Source organism: Rhincodon typus, chromosome 36 (assembly GCF_021869965.1).
Source record: "Rhincodon typus isolate 14 chromosome 36, sRhiTyp1.1, whole genome shotgun sequence".
Taxonomy (NCBI): domain Eukaryota; kingdom Metazoa; phylum Chordata; class Chondrichthyes; order Orectolobiformes; family Rhincodontidae; genus Rhincodon; species Rhincodon typus.
The window spans coordinates 1881501-1899934 of record NC_063367.1 but is presented as its reverse complement, the minus strand read 5'-3'; the positions used below and the strand labels follow the sequence as shown (position 1 = coordinate 1899934).

Here is an 18434-nt window from a genome sequence, read left to right as displayed (position 1 = left end):
TTTATCCAAATTAAACTCCATCTGCTACTCCTCAGCCCATTGACCTAATTGATCAAGATCTCCTCACAATCTTAGATAACCTTCTTCACTGTCCAGCATACCACCAATTTTCGTGTCAACCACAAACTTATTAACCATGCTTCCTACATTCTCATCCAACTCATTTACATAAATGACAATAAAATTGGACCCAGTACCGATCCCTGTGGAACACCACTGGTCAGAGGCCTTCAGTTGGAAAAAAAACTCTTCCACCACCACCCTGTCTCCTATCATCAAGCCAATTGTGTATCCAATTGGCAAGTTCACCCTGAATCCCATGTGATCTAACTTTACTAATTAGTCTACCATGCAGAACCTTGACAAAGGCTTTACTAAAGTCCAAGTAAACAATGTCTACTGCTCTACCCTCATCAATCTTTCTGGTTACTTCCTCAAAAACTTCAATCAAGTTTGTCAGATACGATTATCCATGGCCAAAACAATTCTGACTATCTCTAATCAATCTTTGCCCCTCCAAATGTGTGTAAATCCTATCTTTCAGAACCACCTCTAACAACTTGGACGGCACGGTGGCTAGCACTGCTGCCTCACAGCACCAGGGACCCGGGTTCGATTCCACCCTCAGGCAACCATGTGTGGAGTTTGCACATTCTCCCAGTGTCTGCGTGGGTACGCTCCGGGTGCTCCGGTTTCCTCCCACAGTCCAAAGATGTGCAGGCTAGGTGGACTGGCCATGCTAAATTGCCCGTAGTGTTCAGGGATGTATAGATTAGGTGGGTTATAGGCAGATGGGTCTGGGTGGGATGCTCCAAGGGTTGGTGTGGACTTGTTGGGTCGAAGGGCCTGTTTCCACACTGTAGGGATTCTATGATTGAACCTACCCACCACCAACGTCAGACTGACAGGTCTACAGTTTCCAGGCTTCTCCTTACAGACTTTCTGAAACAATGGTACAACATTAGCCACCCTCTGGTACTTCACCCATGTTTATAGATGATACAAATATTTCTGCTAGGAGCCCTGAAATTTCTTCGCTAACTTCCCACAACATTTGGGATACACTTGATCAGATTCTGGAGATTTATCTATCTTCATGTTTTGTAAGAGCTCCTGCACTTCCTCTTCTGTAATGTGAACTGCTTTCAAAACATCAATTTTTATTTCACTGAGTTCTCTTGCCTCCATTTGTTTCTCAACAGTAAAAATTGATGCAAAATATCCATTTAATATCTCTCTCACCTCCTGAGGTTCAACACGAAGACAACCTCATTCCTCTTAAAGAGGTCCTACTCTCTCTCTCTAGTTGCTGTCTTGACCTTAAATGTATTTGTATAATCATTTTGCATTATCTTTAACCTTATCTGCCAAGGCTATCTCACATACCTCTTTGTCCCTACACTCTTTATATTCTTCAAGGATTGATCCCAGTTGTCTATATCAAATATGATTCTTTTCATTCTTGACTACAACTTCAAAATCTTTATTCATCCATTGTTTCCTAATCTTACCTGCCTTGCCTTTCACTAACAGGAACATAATGCTTTTGAACTCCTGTTATCACACTTTGGAAGGCCTCCCACTTATCAGTCATCTCTTTACCTGCAAACAGTCTACTCCAAGTTCTTGTTTCATATCCATAAAACTTGCCTTACTCCAATTAAGAACTTTAAACCTTTATGGGACACATCCTTTTCCATAACTACTTTAAACTAATAGTATTATGATCACTAGTTCCAAAGTGTTCCCCTACTGACACTCTGCTCAACTAATAAAAGCAAGTTCCACATGTGTCTTAACGATTGTATCCACCTAGCCTATTGGCTCAGTACTTCTCAGGGTCATACCATAAGCATGTAATCTTTTGCCTCATTAATCCTTCCAAAATGCTTTAGCTCACACTTTACAGGATTAAATGCCATCTGTCACTGTTCTACCCAGCAGAGGGGCAAGAAGCATACAGACTACAGAAAGAAAGTGTCCATTTTTCTCTCTCTTTGGGAAGACAGAAAAAAGCAAGAAACCTGAAAAGAAATAATTCATGGAAGAAAATACCTAAGTTCACCTGATCAATCATTGAATTGTAGTACACCCACAGGACAACAGCACATCAATATTGCAAAAATCAAAAGGACTATGAGTAAAATAATTGTGCACACTGTGATCTGAACTTTTGATTTTCAGTTTTATTTATCCTATGTATATTCTTTTCCCATCCAGAGAATGTTTTAAACAGTTTTTGTCTGCATTAATTGTGACTTTGTACATGTATATTTAGACTGAAGTTTAAGGTGCATAAATTAGAATTCTTTTTATCCCCCCACAGTATTTGTTAGAGCTAAGTGTATTACAATAAATTGTTCATTTAGTAGTTACTGACAAAAACTGGTGTGAATTGCATTCATCCCGAATAGCAGTCAATTGGACAAATTCATCATTTTGATGATCTCATTGGGATTTGACATATTTTCTGACAGCTTGTGAAACAGTGGAACATGATTATCAGCACTCGACTGCCCTCGAAAATGGCTTGGCAAGCCACATGGTTCAAAGGCAATTAGGGACGGGCAACAAATGCTAACCTTGCTGGTGATGCCCAGCTCCATGGTTGATTTTTTTAAAGAAAAAATACGACCCCATTTGTTAAAAAGCCATTTTTAGAGTCCTTTCTGATCACCTGTTCTGGTCATTTTCACGTTACATCAGACACCTTCCTGTGGGCAGCAACTCAAAATAATGAGTTATTGAAGAGTGCCAGCAGTCAGGACATCACTTCAGCAACATAAGACAGATGGTGTTAGAAAAACCTGATCTTTATGGAAGATGATACATATTTGAATCCTCACACAGCAAAACCAGATCACAAACGCTGGTCCTCCATAACTGGATATGCAAAGTCTGATTGCAATCTTTAATACTATTCTGCAGCAAGTGACTCATCTCCTGATCCCCAATCCGTTCCTGCTATCTTTAAGTCAGGAATAAGCAGGATAAGTTAGAGTTACAGAGATGTACAGCACAGAAACAGGCCCAATCTGTCCAACTCATTCATGCCCTCCAGACATCCTAAATTAATCTGGTCCCATTTGCCAACATTTGGCCAATATCCCTCTAAACCCTTCCTATTCACATGCCCATCCAGATGCATTTTAAATGTTGTAATTCTACCAGCCTCCACCACTGCCTCCAACAGCTCATTCCATACATGCACCACCCTGTGGGAGAGTTGCCCCCCCACCTTAGGTCACGTTTAAATCATTCTCCTCTCACCTTAAAACCTATACTCTCTAGTTTTGGACTCCCCTATCCTGGGAAAGGACCTTGGCCGTGCACCCTAACCGTGCCCCTCATAATTTTATAAACTTCTAATAAGGTCACCCCTCAGCCTCCGACACTCCAGGGAAAACAGCCCCAGCCTCTGCCAATAGCTCAAACTCTCCTTTCCTGACAACATTCTTGTAAATCTTTTCTGAATCCTTTCAAACATCTTTCCTATAGCAGGGAGACCAGAATTGAATGGAGTATTCCAAAAGTGCCCTACCCAATGTCCTGTACAGCCACAACATGATATCCCAACTCCTATACTCAATGCACTGACCAATAAAGGCAAACATACCAAACCTGTCTACCTGCCAATCCGCTTTCAAGGAACTATGAACCTGCACTCTAAGGTCTCTTTGTTCAGCAACACTCCCAAGGACCTTATCATTAAGTATATAAGTTGTGCCTGGATTTGCCTGACCAAAATGCAGCACCTCACATTTATATGAATTGAACTCCATCTGCCAATCCTAGGCCCATCAGCCAATCTGGTCAAGGTCCTGTTGTACTCTGAGATAACCTCTTAATTGTCCACTATTCCACCAGTTTTCCGGTCATCTGCAAACTTAATAATTGCACTTGCCTACAGCTGCAACAATATTCAAGAGGCTTGAGACAATCTGGGTTAAAGCTGTCTGCAAAGTCAGCCTAGCGGCACTTAAATACACTTTCAGCAGCACTGGATAGACAAGGATTAACAGTGGGAATGCTGGCTGAATCCTCAGAGCAAGGAGACAAATAGCAGCTCAAAAGATTCAAGATTTCAACCTGGAGCAGCCTTGATTTTAAATTTCTATTAGATTTTCTCTCAGATCTCGTGGAATCATCCTTCCTTTTGAAATTTTCTTTAAAATATTGGGCTAACTGTTCCTGCACTTTCAATTCTATGAAATTTGGCAAACAAGAAAGCTATGATTGGTGCTTCAGATCATGTAGATAAAATGGGAAGATGGCTTTTAGACTGTTCCTGTACTGTATTTTCTCAATAATTTCACATTACTAATAACAAATGGATTAAAAAAATGCAATAAAATCAGAAATCACTTGAAAAACTCAGGTCTGGCAGTATCTGGAAAGAAAGCAGAGTTAACATTTCAAGTTCAGTGACCTTTCTTCAGAACGTTTCAGGTCAAGTGACATGTTAACTCCAATTTCTCTCCGCAGATGCTGCCGAGTTTTTCCAACAATTTCAGATTTTGTTTCTGATTTCCAGCATCCACAATTCTTTGGATAAAAAAATGCATGCTGCCTAAATTAGACAACACATTTTGTGATCTTTAAGTAGTGTTTTATGATTTAAAATTACATTTTTGGCAATTTCCTCCTTCCTGGTTTGAATGTTTTCAACACTAAGACCATTTGGAGTGTCCTTACTGAACCATGACAGTCCACTGAAACAGTGTAAGTTAATGCGCTCCATCAAAAGTTTGTTGAAGCATTAAAACACAGGCACATGCAAGCCATTTCCACCACAATCCCCAGCAATTTCAAGCAGCTTTTTCCCATCTATAACCCGCTTCCTGCAACATTTCCAAACACATCCCCACCCATCTCACCCAACATCAGCTTTTTCGTTACCCATATTATTCCCTCAGTTTCTGCCCACACTCTGCAACCCCTACCCGTTTCCTCTTGCCAACTTTCTCCATCTCCTCCCACCCAATCTCATTCCAATCACCCTGCCCAACTTCTCAACTTTCTCCAACACCCCTCCAATGCACTCCTGCCCAATCTCTCTTCTCTTTCACCCTCCCCCCCCCAAACAGCTAGCACCGTCCAAGCCTCACTTCTTGCTGATACCACTTTCTCTCTACCCACCCCAGTAGGCATCTTCCTTCCCCACCTTGTCCAAAATCGACAACTGCCCACTAGGGATTCCTGTCCATCTCTCGTCCTGCCCCACCTCACACATCTTATCTCTCCACCTATTCCCTCATAAACAAAGACCACCAACACCAGCAGACGACGACGGAGTACCTGCCCCGACTCCTCTCTCTCCTCCTACCTCCCCCACCTCTTTCCCCACACACGCATCTCTGTTTCTTTCCCTCGCCCAACCCCAGTTTGGTTAGGTCAGTCTACCCCTTTCTCTCAGCACACCCCCAAAGTACACGAACGTGTAATCCACGTTCCTCTTTCCCCCAATACCTGTCGCCCTCTCCGCCGCCGCCATCTCTTCCTCCAGGTGAAGCACGGACAGCCGCAACCCTGCAGCAAAGCGCTTTCCTATTGGTCGCTCAGCAGCAGCCAATCAAAGTGCTCCATGTGAGCCCTCGCTGACAACCAACGGACAAGCGACTCCGAGCTTTCGGCTGAGCCCCGGACCCAGACCCAGACAACGATAACGCTCCCCCCCGCCCCGCGAACCTCGCGAATTCTGCTTCCAACCCCTGCCTCCCCACCAGGACCCTGACAACAATTCCATCTATACCCCCCTCCAGTCCCAAAAGGGAGAAACCGCTTTCAAGGCATGGAGAAGGTGACCTTTGACCGTTGACCCTGAAGGGCCGGCAAGAAGCAGCGGAGTTGCAGGTGAGGAATGGAGGACAGGGAGGGATGGAGCTTTCGCAGCTTAGGAGAAGAGTGGTGAGAGGAATAGGGTGGAGAGTTTGAGGGGAGTGGGGGTAGAAAGGATGCGGGGATAAGGGTTGAAGATTGGGAATTGGGGGGGAGGGGGAGTGAGAGGGATATGGGTAGGGATGGGGGATCGGATGTGTAGGGTTGGGCAAGGCGTTTGGGGGAACGGATGTTGGCGGGGTGTGGAGGTTTGACGTAGAGAGATAAGGGGAATGGGAAGTGAAATGGAGGGACAAAGGGGCTGATGGGCTGAGGTGAGAGGTAGAGTGGTGCAAAGGATGAACCGAGAGATGGATGATAAAGATTGAGGGTGACGGGTCAAAGTTGACAGCAAGAGGGGTAACAAGATGGGAAATGGGATGGTTGGGTGAGTGTGATGAGGGATAAGAAGTGAAGTGTTGTGAGATGAAATAAGATGTTGTGATAGAGCTGGGAGAGATAGGAGGGAGGGGTGTGGCTGGAAAGGGATTGGAAGAGAGAGGTGAGAGGGGGATATCAATGAGAAGGGTTGTGTGGAAGGAAAAGTGTGAGCAACAGAGGAGAGGGTGGGAGGAAGAGTAAGAGGGATGGGATGTAAGGGGGTGGAGAGCTTGTGAGCTGACGAGAGAGATTGAGGTGCAGGTAAGTTGCCATTTCACCTGGAAAGTATGCCTCAAGCCTTGGAAATGGGAAGTGATAAGTGCGTAAGTATTGCACCTTCAGCGATTCCATAAGAAAGTGCCGTGGGGGTATATGGAGGTGTTGGCCAGTGGACTAAGCTGTCCTGGAGGGAATGGTTCTGCAGAATGCTGACGAGAAGAAAGAGGAATATGTGTTTATGGTCTTTGTACACCCTCATTTGTACTCCCCGTCCCAGATGTGAAGCTCTCTTTATCCAGCTCTCCCCTCTTTTCACCCCACTGATTTTTTAAGTGTCTCTGAAAGGGCCAACCCTAATTGTTAATTTTAGGGCTGCAGTGATAACTATCATCAACAATTGCACCTTCTGTAGCTTTGAGGACTGTCTGCTGTCCAAAATAAATCTAAATAAAGTTGGAAATCTGAAAAAAAGGCAAAAAGTGTGGAAGAAACTCAGCAGCTCTTTCAGTAATAGAACTGACAAAAGTTCACTGGACTTGAAACGTTACCTCTTTCTTTCTCTATGGAAGTTGCCAGACCTGTTGAGTTTCCCCAGCACTTTCTGTTTTTGCCTGTTCTCCAAGTGTATTCTCAGGACTGGAATGTAGACATTTATTAACTTCCATTTTGATTTGATTTATTGTTGTCACATGTACCTAAGTACAGTGAAAAGTTGTGTTTTGCGAGCAGTGCGGGCAGATTATAACAATTGGGACATACAGATCATTGCGTGCGTAGACAGTGTGCCACAAGGATCAATGCTGTGTCCACTGCTTTTGGTCATTTATATAAATGATTTAGATGTGAACATAGGAGGTATGTCTAGTAAGTTTTCAAATGGCACCAGAATTGGAGGTGTAGTGGACAGTGAAGAAGTTTACCTCAGAGTACAATGTGATCTTGATCGGACAGGCTGTTGGACCGAAGAGTGGCAGATGGAGTTTAATTTAGATAAATGTGAGGTGCTACATTTTGGAAAGGCAAATCAGGGCAGGACTTGTATGCTTAATGGTAAAGTTTTGGGGAGTGTTGCTGAACAAGGAGACCTTGGAGTGCAGGTTCATTGTTCCTTGAAAGTGGAGTCTCAGGTAGATAGGATAGTGAAGAAGGCGTTTGGTATACTTGCCTTTATTGGTCAGTGCATTGAGTATAGGAGTTGGGAGGTCATGTTGCTCTGTACAGGACATTGGTTAGGCTGCTATTGGAATACTGCGTGCAATTCTGGTCTCCCTGCTATAGGAAGGATGTTGTGAAACTTGAAAGGGTTCAGAAAAGATATACAAAGCTGTTGCCAGGGTTGGCGAGTTTGAGCTATACGGAGAGGCTGAATAGACTGGAGCATCGGAGGCTGAGGGGTGACCTTATAAAAGTTTATAATATCATGAGGGGCACGGATATGGTAAAAAAAACAAGGTCTTTTCCCTGGGCTATGGAGTCGAAAACGGGACAGTGTAGATTTAAGGTGAGAGGGGAAAGATTTAAAAGGAATCTAAGGGGCAACTTTTTCACGCAGAGAGTGGTGTGTGTATGGAATGAGCTGCCGTGGGAAGTGGTGGAGCCTGGTACAATTACAACATTTTAAAGGCATCTGGATGGGTATATGAATAGGAAGGGTTTAGAAGAATATGGGCGAAATGCTAGCAGTGGGACTAGATCAGTTTAGGATATCTGGTCAGCATGGACGAGTTGGACCAGAGGGTATGTTTCTGTGCTGTATATCTATGATTATGTGACAGAGCGAGTCATAAAGGTTACAGCTGTACAGGAGGCGCACAAAGCAAGATCAACATTATTTGAAATTAGTAAGATTCATTCTAGCAATATCAGCTCATGTCATTTGTCAAAGATGTCATTAGTTACATTTTAACTCGTATTAGCACTCTTGGATTGCTGGTGATATGCCTTTGGAACCGTCCATATGCATTGAGGATGGTTGTGCCTGTCTGCTCATGACCAACACACCCCTCAGATTAACCTGGAATAGACTTCTTGAGCTCTCCATGCCAGTTGTCATGTATCATAAGAATCCACACTACTTGTGACCATTGCACTTGTAGAGCTACCTTTTTTAAAAGTAATAAAGAAGGATTCCACATCACCCTCCTCAAATTTAGGAATAAACCTAACATATTTAAGGACTTCCAATCTTTGTTGTGGGACAGGACAATTTGGACTATTACTGGGTAAAGAGGAGATTTCCCTAGTAGCTTTGATCCATCTAAGCACCTTTTGAGCTTGTAACTCTGTTTCCCCAATTTTTGGAGCTGGGAAACCCATTCCTTTTCCCTCTCTTTCTCACTCACTAAACTCATTGTTCATTGTGGGGACGTGTAATAAAAGTGGTATAAATGGACCAACAGTGTTCGATTTCCATCATCTGATTTGTGATAGCTGGAGCCATAATGTAAAATTGTTTTAATAAAGGAAACATACTTAAAATGACTGCGTTGACCAGCTGACCAGGTTGAGCCAAGCCCATAAAAGCATTGTTAAATCCAGGCTGAGCTGACTTTAGCCTGCTCTCAAAATTATTGAAACCTGTCACTCAGATCTGAATCTCCTGTTTGACTTGCATTTGTCTGAAAGTTTCATGTATTGGGAAGAAGTCACTTACAGTTTATCTAACTTGGGAAACATAATGAAGCCAGACAGAGGAATACACAAAATGAACTATATTTCTGGCAACTGCTTTTGACCAGAGCAGAGAGAAGAAAATGGGTTTGTAGCAGAACTAGAAGACTCCATTTCTCCTATTTCTTTTAACTTCTCATAAACAGCACCCAATATCAATCAGATTGAAGAAATATCCATCCCCGAAAACTCAAGGACATCTCCAAATTTTGCCGGGTCAATTGGAGAACTCGTTTCGGATTAACACTTCAAGACTGTGAAGAATTTTTCAACTATTGTTGATTGTTCCCTTTACTCGACACTCTCCCCTTTTTAAATTTTATAACTGTATTTGTGTTTGTTGCATTTTGGGGTTAGTTAATAAAATTTTTATTTCTTCCATCAAGAAAACTTATTTTTGTTGAGCCCAGTATTTTAATTTAACTGTGAAATAGCTACGTGCTAAAAAAAATTAAAAATCTTTGTTGTGGCTAACCCTGAGGGGTTTAAAAACCAGAGAGCTAATTCACCCCTCAGTTAGCTGGTCACCTCAACCTTTTGTTTTTGCTGTGTCTTAACAATCCAGTAGATTGTAATAGGTTAGAGACAAAAATACAGCAGATGTTGGAATCCAAGGTAGACAAACAGAAGGCTGGAAGAACACAACAAGCCAGGCAGCATCTGGAGGAAAGGAGAAGTCAGTGTTTTGGGTATTACCCTTCTTCAGGACTGGATGTGAGAGTAAGGGAGCTGCAGATAAAGCTGGGGGGGGAGAGGTGTAGCAGAATGATGATGATAGGTGGACACTGGTAGTAGGTATGACCTGGTTTTCTCTGTCTCTCAACTGATAAAGGCAAGTGTCCTGCACGCTGCCCTCACTACCTTATTATCCTTCAGGGATCTGTGGATAAATGCCACAAGATAGATCCCGCTTCCTATTCGTTCATTAATTCTTTCCCATCCCCTGCAAGGATGCATTATCGGCCTCCTACTGTGTAGCCAAATTTCAAATGAACGCCATCTACAAGTTTGCTGACGACATCACCGTGGTAGCACTGATATCAATTGACGATGAGTCAGAATATAGGAAGGAGATAGAGTGCTTGGTGTCATGGTGCAATGATAACAACTCTCACTCAGTGTCAGCAAATCAAAAGAACTGATCATTGACTTCAGAAAGAAAGGAGGAGGACATGCCTCCATCTACATCAACGGAGCTGAGGTGGAGAGGGTCAAGTTCCTAGGAGTGATCATAACTGACAATCTGCCCTGGACTTCCCACATAGGTGCAACAGTCAAGAAGGCACAACAATGCCTCTTCTTTCTTAGGCGGCTTAGAAAATTCGGCATGTCCATAAGCATTTTCACCAACTTTTGCAGATGCTACCATAGTGTTTTATCCGGGTGTGTTACGGCCTGGTATGGCAATTGCTCCACCCAGGGCCATAGGAAACTACAGAAAGTTGCATGTAGAGCCCAGACCATCCGGGAAGCCAATCCCCGATCCATAGACTCAATTTACACTTTCTGTTGCTGCAGAAAGGCTGCCAACATCATCAAAGACCTGCCCCAACCTGATAATGCTCTCTTCCAACCTCTTCCATCAGGCAGAAGATACAGAAGCTTGAACACACAGGTTCAAGAACAGCTTCTTCCCTGCCGTTATTAGACTGCTGAATGGATCTCTCTAACTTAAAATAATATTGATCTTGCTTTGCGCACCCCTGTGCAGTTGTAACCTTGTATGCTTCGCTGTAAGCACCTTATGATCTGTATGTCCTTGTTTGCTATGATGTGCCTGTGCTGCTCATAAAACAAAGCTTTTTACTGTACTTAGGTACATGTGACTACAATAAATCAAATCATTGAGTATTCCATTGTCTTATTAGTTCTTCTAAAGTGCATCACCTCATACTTGTCAAAGTTATGTCTGGGAAAGAGGACAATTAGTATTTTCATAAAACGTCTTGAAAGACAGAACAATATTCAGCCTGTTGTAACTCCAGACCCCTGGCTCAGTAAGAAATTACAGCTCAGTGTTCAGTTGCTGAGGTGGAACAGATCCATGATTATTCGGTCTGAGCTTCCCTGGACCACAATTGACCATTATCTTGTTGGATTTATAAGGACCCACCTTTTATAGAGCCCCTCTATTATGGATCACCGTCGCCAAATAATGATGAAAGATGAAGACAGGAGATACCTGGGAATGTGACCACCTGCAAGTTCCCTTCCACCACACACCATCCTGACTTGAAAATATATCACTTTCCTTCACTGTGACCTGGTCAAAATCCTAGAACTTCCTTCCTAACAGTACCGTGGTTGTCCCCCCACCTGATGGACTGTCATGGTTCAAGAAGGCAGCTTATGGCCATGACCCAAAGGGCAATTAGGGATGGGCAGTAAGTTTGGTCTAGGCAATGAAGGCCACATCCCATAAACATATAAAAAGACAATCAAGAGTGATTTCTGGCTCTGTTTCAGATAGCCATAGAGATCTTCAGCACAGAAAAAAGGTCCATCCCATCCACGGGAATCAAATACAACCACCCAACTATTCTAATTCCATTTTCTAGCACTTGGCCCATAACCTTGTATGTCTTTACATTGCAAGTGCACATCTAAGTATTACTCAAATATTTGAGAGTTTCTGCCTCTACCACCCTTACTGACTATAAGGGTCCAGATTCCTACCACCTTCTGGGTGAACAAGGTTTTCCTCACATTTCCTCTGAATCTTCTGCCCCTAACGTTAAGTATGGGCCCCCTAATCAATGATCCCTCCAAAGTGGAAAATTTATTCCTGTCTACCCTATCTATCCCCCTCATAATTTTAAATATCTCAGTCACGTTCTCGTTAATCTCCTCTAAGGAAAACAGCTCGAGTCTGTCAAATCTCCAGTCCAAGCACAATCCTGGTAAATCTCCTCTGCACCCTCTCCAGTGCATTCACACCCTTCCATTCCAGAATCCTGTGGATTCCCAACTCTGTGCCTTGACTAATAAAGACATTGATCCCATATGCTTCTTAACCACTTTAACCACCTGTCCTGATACCTTGAGGAACCAGTGTACATGCATAGCAAGGTACCTCTGATCCTCTGTGCTTCTTAGGGTTTTACTGTTTAACATACATTTCTTTGTCTTGTTTGCCCTGCCCAAATGCACCATTTCACACCTATCCAGATTGAATTCCATTTGCCACTTCTCAACCTGTCTGACCAGCTTGTCTACATCCTCCTCACTATTTACCACCCACCAATTTTTGTATCATCTGCACACTTACTGATCCATTCATGTCTAAATAATTTACATAACCAACAAACACAAGGATCTCACACTGACCCCTTTAAGTGACGCCATTGGACACAGACTTCCACTTGGAGAAACACCCCTAAATCACCACCCTCTGCTTCCTGCCGCTCAGGATCGAATTTGCCAAATTTCCTTGGACCTTAGGGCTCTTTGCCACCTGTCAAATGGAATTTTGTCCTTCATTGCTAAAGGAATTGAAATAAAAAGCAGAGAAGTTATGTTGCAGCTGTACAAGGTGCTAGTGAGGCCACACCTGGAGTACTGTGTGCAGTTTTGGTCTCCTTACTTGAGAAAGGATGTATTGGAACTGGAGGGGGTGCAAAGGAGGTTCACTAGGTTGATTCCGGAGTTGAGGGGGTTGGCTTATGAGGAGAGACTGAGTAGATTGGGATTATATTCATTGGAATTCAGAAGATTGAGGGGGGATCTTATAGAAACATATAAAATTATGAAGGGAGTAGATAAGATAGAAGTAGAGAGGATGTTTCCACTGGCAGGTGAAGCTAGGACAAGAGGGCATAGCCTCAAGATTAGAGGGAGCAGATTTAGGACTGAACTGAAAAGGAATTTCTTCACCCAGAGTGTTGTTAATCTATGAAATTCCTTGCCCAGTGAAGTAGTTGACGCTACTTCAGTAAATGTTTTTAAAAAAAAGGTAGTTTTTTTTGAACAATAAAGGAATTAAGGGATACGGTGAGAACGCGGGTAAGTGGATCTGAGTCCACGAAAGGATCAGCCATGATCTTATTGAATGGCGGAGCAGGCTCGAAGGGCCAGATGGCCTACTCCTGCTCCTAGTTCTTATGTTCTTATGTCTGTTTCAGGGGACCTTATCAAAACCCTGGCTGAAGTCCAAGTAGACTACATCAAAAATATTGTCCTCATCTTAGACACCTCATCAAAAAAAAACAATCAAGTTGGTCAGATATGGCGTCTTCTTCACAAAACCATGCTGTGTTTGATTAATCCCTGCCCCTCCAAATGCAGGTTCATTCTATTCCTCAGAATTGCTTCCAATAGTTTCCACATTACTCAGGTTAGACTGGCCAATATTTTCCTAGTTTATCCCTTGCTCCCTTCTTGAATAATAGTACCATGATGGCTATCCTCCAGTCCTTTGATACCTCTTGTGTCCAGGGAGGAATTGAAAATGTTTGCAAGCGCACCTGCTATTTTCTCGCTGCCTCCTCCAAAAACCAGGATACTTTTTATTCACCCTTGCAGATTTATCTCCTTTAAGCCTGCCAGACCACACATAACCTCCTTTCTGTCTATGCTAATTAGTTTAATTGTATCACAGATCTTCTCCCTGATTTCTATACCTGTATCATCCCTGTCGCTAGCACAGGAGCAAACTCTTGTTTTTCATCTTTCTGAAAAGCAACCATTAAAAAAATACTTTCTCGGAAGGAATTCATTCATTACTTTTTCAATCATGTAAACAAATGACTATAGGTGTTTTAAAAAGCCTGTAAGTTGATTTTCTTCTGTGCCCTGTCCTTGATATGGACCAAGTGGTGTCTGACCTAACAAAATTAGTCATGACTATATATTGTTTCAGGGTTCATTGGCAGATAGATTTGGAGGAACGTGAGCAACAATATTCAATCATGCTAGCATTTATTGTAATATGAATATTATTGTCATTCTTGATGAAACTGTTTTTAAACGGTGAGGTTGCATGCATTTGATTTCGAGGGTCTGCTACTTTTGAATTCAAATTTGTCTGCCAATTATGAGAAAGACAGGACCTTACCTTGTAGTGGAGCTGATGGTTCAGTCACTTGCAAGGTTTAAAATTCTGGCAATGAGCATATTTTATGTCCGTATATACAAGAGTCTGCCCTTTTCTACTGAGTGTGGTCAGTAAGGGTTTATATATGTGTGTATGTATATTTATTACATTTATATGTTTAGTCTATGTAAGAGCTGCACTTCAAGAGTTTAAAAAAATCATTAGTCACAGTTTGGACATGGTTATTTGAAAATCCTTTTAAGAGAAATATTGTGCTATTGCAGTCCTGTAGAAACCAGTATACATTTAAAGGAGGTTACATACTGTTTGGTTGAACACAGATAATCAGGCTGTCTTATCTTTTCTGAGGGCATGGGTGAGTTTAGGTCACTGTGTTTTACACCAGTGGGAGACGAGTGGTTTCTTCATTAAAGTGACAGCATAACAATCCAATGAAGGAATGAGTTGATGGAGTTTAACCTCTGAAATGAAGTTATAGATTGAGCAATGTTTTCTATTTTAGATGAATTTTAAATCAAATTGTCTGAATGATTATGTCAAATCCCAAAGGTGTTCAATCCACAGGTTAATGAGGATGGGAGTGTGGTTTTGCTATTAGTAAGAGCTCTGCCAGTATGTGCATCCTTGAGCCAGGCCCAGCAAACATGAATAGGCCTGAGACATCTCAATGATGGCTGATGGCCTTTGTGCTATCACAGATTCCTACTCAGTCTGAATGGATTTCCACATAAGAGAGTGAAGCGTGACAGCCTAGCCTTACCCTCCTCAATATTCATGGAACTGGAAGCTAAACAATGCATTTTACTTTTAGGTTATGGTATGCTTTGCATCTGATTTTGAGTTGGCCTTTGAGTATTAGAAAAAAATGGGAATTTCTCCCAGGTTTCACTTAAAACTTTTTTGTGAAGTCTATCAATGCACAGGAGAGTGTAAGGGACAGATGAAGATCTGTAATCCTGGGGTGGGGAACAGTTCTTACTGGAGTTTATGAAGTATTACTAGCTCCTCAAAGGAATGTGTGATTTGGAACCTGTGACCTGCAAGAAATGATCCTATACGATGTGGAGAAATTCCCCATCCTGGTGATACCTGTCCAGCAGAGTTGGAACCCACTTTCACCGAGCACATTTAACCAATCATTTTGTGACAGTTTATAGAGGGTGTTGACATTAGCAAATTCATTTGTAAAGGTCAGTCTTCTTTTGATGATAGTGTGATTATGGGATGTTCAGAGCATATGAACAGCAAGGCGCTGGCCTTCTTGCACATGCAGAGGTTATAGCCAAAGCACATTACTCCAAGCTGGGATGCTGAACTGTACCTGTGGTTTGGTAGGTCATGTTTACCCAGAGGAAAGTAGCTATGTATCTCTTGAAATCATGTTGATCCAAATGCTGGCACATAAAGAAACTGGGACACCACTTGTCCAAATTATTAGTTTAGCTAGCTCAGACACCATTCGGTCCACAACTATGTTGTCATATTTGCTCATTCAAGGAATGACATGAACAGGTATCTTTTTTGAAATGTTATTGTGCGTGATAACCATAAATAGAAATTTCTCCTTGACTGCAAAGTCAAAAGTGTAGGAATTGCCAGTGGTTGCTTAGTCCTGTATCTTTGCATGCAAGAGTCCAATTAGTGGTGCTGAAATCATTGAAGTGAGCAGGAAGCTTGAAATTAGGTATGCTCACATCACAGTAAATGACTTGGGTTCATCATGGAATGTGATTTCCATAACAAAAACAGAATTGCTGGAGAAACTCAGCAGATTTGACAGCATCTGTGAAGAGAAACCAGAGTCAACATTTCAGTTCCAGTGATCATTTCAGTTCCAGTGATCGTTCATCAGAACAATGAATTCCATGCCTGGGTTTCCACAGCTATTGAATGCAATGTCTCTACAAAGACCACGCTTATTGGGAGAAAACAGTGACGGGATAAGTGAGGGAAAATAAATGGGAGCCTATAATTGCTGTGTTGTAAAATATGTGAATTTTGATAAGACCAGCTAGGATTGTGAGGCCTTTCATTGTTGAATAAGCTGCTGGCACTTTCTTTCTCAATTCATACAGTGATAATGCTCACTTGAATGACAAGCCGCAAATGGATTCTGCACTGACCTAAAGTGACACCTTGCAAAGGGAGAAAATATTAACACTGGGGAGCTCTGTACAGGCAGGTCTTTCTTTCTCATCAGTTGATACAATACATTATTTTATGTTAATTTTGGATGTTGTTCAAATTATATGCACAGTGGGAGTTTTTGTGTCCTGGAGGGTATTGCGGAGTCATGCAGACCTACAGCACAAAAAAGGCCCTTGGGACCAACAAGTCTGTTTTTGATTGGTGCAATCACCTAACTATTCTAATCTAATTTGCTAGCACTTGGCCCATAAGGAGTGAAATTCCTTATCATTACACAGAGTTTTGTATACATCCTGGGAAGAAAACTTTAGCTTTATGAGTGGATAAAGTCAACTTAATAACCTTAGAAATTCTGAAACTAAGAACCCTTCCTGACTTTTCGCAGGTTACTGTCAATTTCAACAGGAACAGTTATCAAAATGCAAGAAAAGCGAAATGTTCAGATAATCGAATGGGATGACTTGGACAAGAAAAAGTTCTACTGTATTGGTGTTTTAATGACTCTGTCTTTGCGACTTACAGTGTATCCAGCTGCACTAATTAGGACAAGGCTTCAGATACAAAAGGGGAAGAGTTATTACCACGGCACTTTTGACGCATTCCTTAAAATCCTACAAACCGAAGGCATACGAGGACTTTACAGGGGGTTCCTGGTGAACACATTGACCCTAATCTCTGGCCAAGGGTATATTACAACCTACGAGCTGGTACGTGTCTACGTGGCCAACTACAGCAATAGCAATGCTATTAAGTCACTTGTAGCAGGAGGCACCGCATCTCTTGTGGCACAGAGCATTATCGTGCCTATTGATATCATATCGCAGCACCTGATGATTGCAGGCCACAAAGAGCACCTAGGCAGGTTCAAGCTGTCAGCAACTGAAGGAAAATACAAACAAGCATTCGGACAAACTCAGGAAGTTATCACTCAGATTTTCAGGCTTGACGGCCCAAAAGGATTTTACAGAGGATATTTAGCTTCTTTGATGACGTATATTCCTAACAGTGCCGTGTGGTGGCCTTTTTATCACTTCTATGCAGGTATGTAAGACTATCTTTCTCTCCCTATCATGAACCCCAGCTACTCACATTATATCTGAACCTTTTAACCTGGACACAAATAATCTGAAAGAAGAGCTTTTATTAAGTACATGTATACATTGTAATTTATTACAATCTGAAATAAGTTCTGCGCATTGGCAAATTCGAGTTTATTCAGATATTGTATTATGATTAAGGCCACATTCACAAATTTTGTGGCTTTATTCAGGCTTGATTTATCTCAAGACTGAATGTAGCATAACATGTTTGCAGCCATTTGGTAACCACAGTAAAATAGATGGTTTCTAATCAAACTGTTCGGGAATGTTATTACACATCTCTAATGCAGGTGGCACTAGAACTTGGACCTCCTGACCTAAAGGTGGATGCATTGCCACTGCCCCTCGGAGCCCTAGTAACCACAGTACAACAAACTATAAAGAATTAAATAGATAATTGGAGTTTTGGAGTTAGTCAGAGCATTAGGAGAGGTAGCCAGGTATTTGGGAGAGACGATGATGTGGATTGATAGTTTGGGGTTGGTGGGGAATAGTGGGGAATATTAGGGGTTCAAGGGGTGTAATTGGGTTTGGGTGGGATGGTCTGGGTTCATCAAGTAGTGAGGGGGAAATTTATAGTGGACAGGGGTTGATAGGGTATGAGTCAGATGTTCGGGGAGTCATCGAGTGTATTTAAGGCAGAGATAGATAGGTAAGGGGATCAAAGACTCAAAACGTAACAACTTGGCTGCTCAGGAACCAGGTTTGAGTGGGTAGTGTCTGGAGAGAGATAAAGTCTAGCTTTTTGTAGTTATAGTCTGCTAGGAATAGAAAGTGGGAATGAGAAACCCAAGCTTGGTGACTAGTAGGTAAGGTTGTTTAATCAGTTCCTGTGTTATTGTAGTTGATAAGGTTGATTTAATCGATATGGTTCACAATGGCAGGAGAACTCATCCCTGTGGAATGCATGTCCTGCAATATGTAGACAATCAGTGACACTTCCAGTGTCCATGGTAACTATGTATGTAGGAAGTGTGTTCATAGAA

The 18434-nt window shown here is 42.2% G+C and overlaps 2 protein-coding genes across 3 annotated transcripts in view; one reads left to right on the top strand and one right to left on the bottom strand.

Moving 5' to 3' along the window:
• Positions 1-5621, bottom strand: part of ireb2 (iron-responsive element binding protein 2) — a 76038-nt gene extending 70417 nt beyond the window's left edge. Inside the window, exon 1 of the mRNA XM_048617020.1 lies at positions 5470-5621. Coding sequence (XP_048472977.1) covers positions 5470-5494 — 25 coding nt within the window. The 5' untranslated portion in view covers positions 5495-5621. The remainder of the gene's footprint in view (positions 1-5469) is intronic.
• The window catches only part of LOC109921546 (solute carrier family 25 member 44), a 92755-nt gene continuing 79912 nt past the window's right edge, over positions 5592-18434 (top strand). For both annotated transcript variants that reach the window (XM_048617104.1, XM_048617103.1), the window contains exons 1-2: positions 5592-5853; positions 16734-17389. In XM_048617104.1, the coding sequence (XP_048473061.1) occupies positions 16768-17389 (622 nt within the window). In that variant the 5' untranslated portion in view covers positions 5592-5853; positions 16734-16767. The remainder of the gene's footprint in view (positions 5854-16733; positions 17390-18434) is intronic.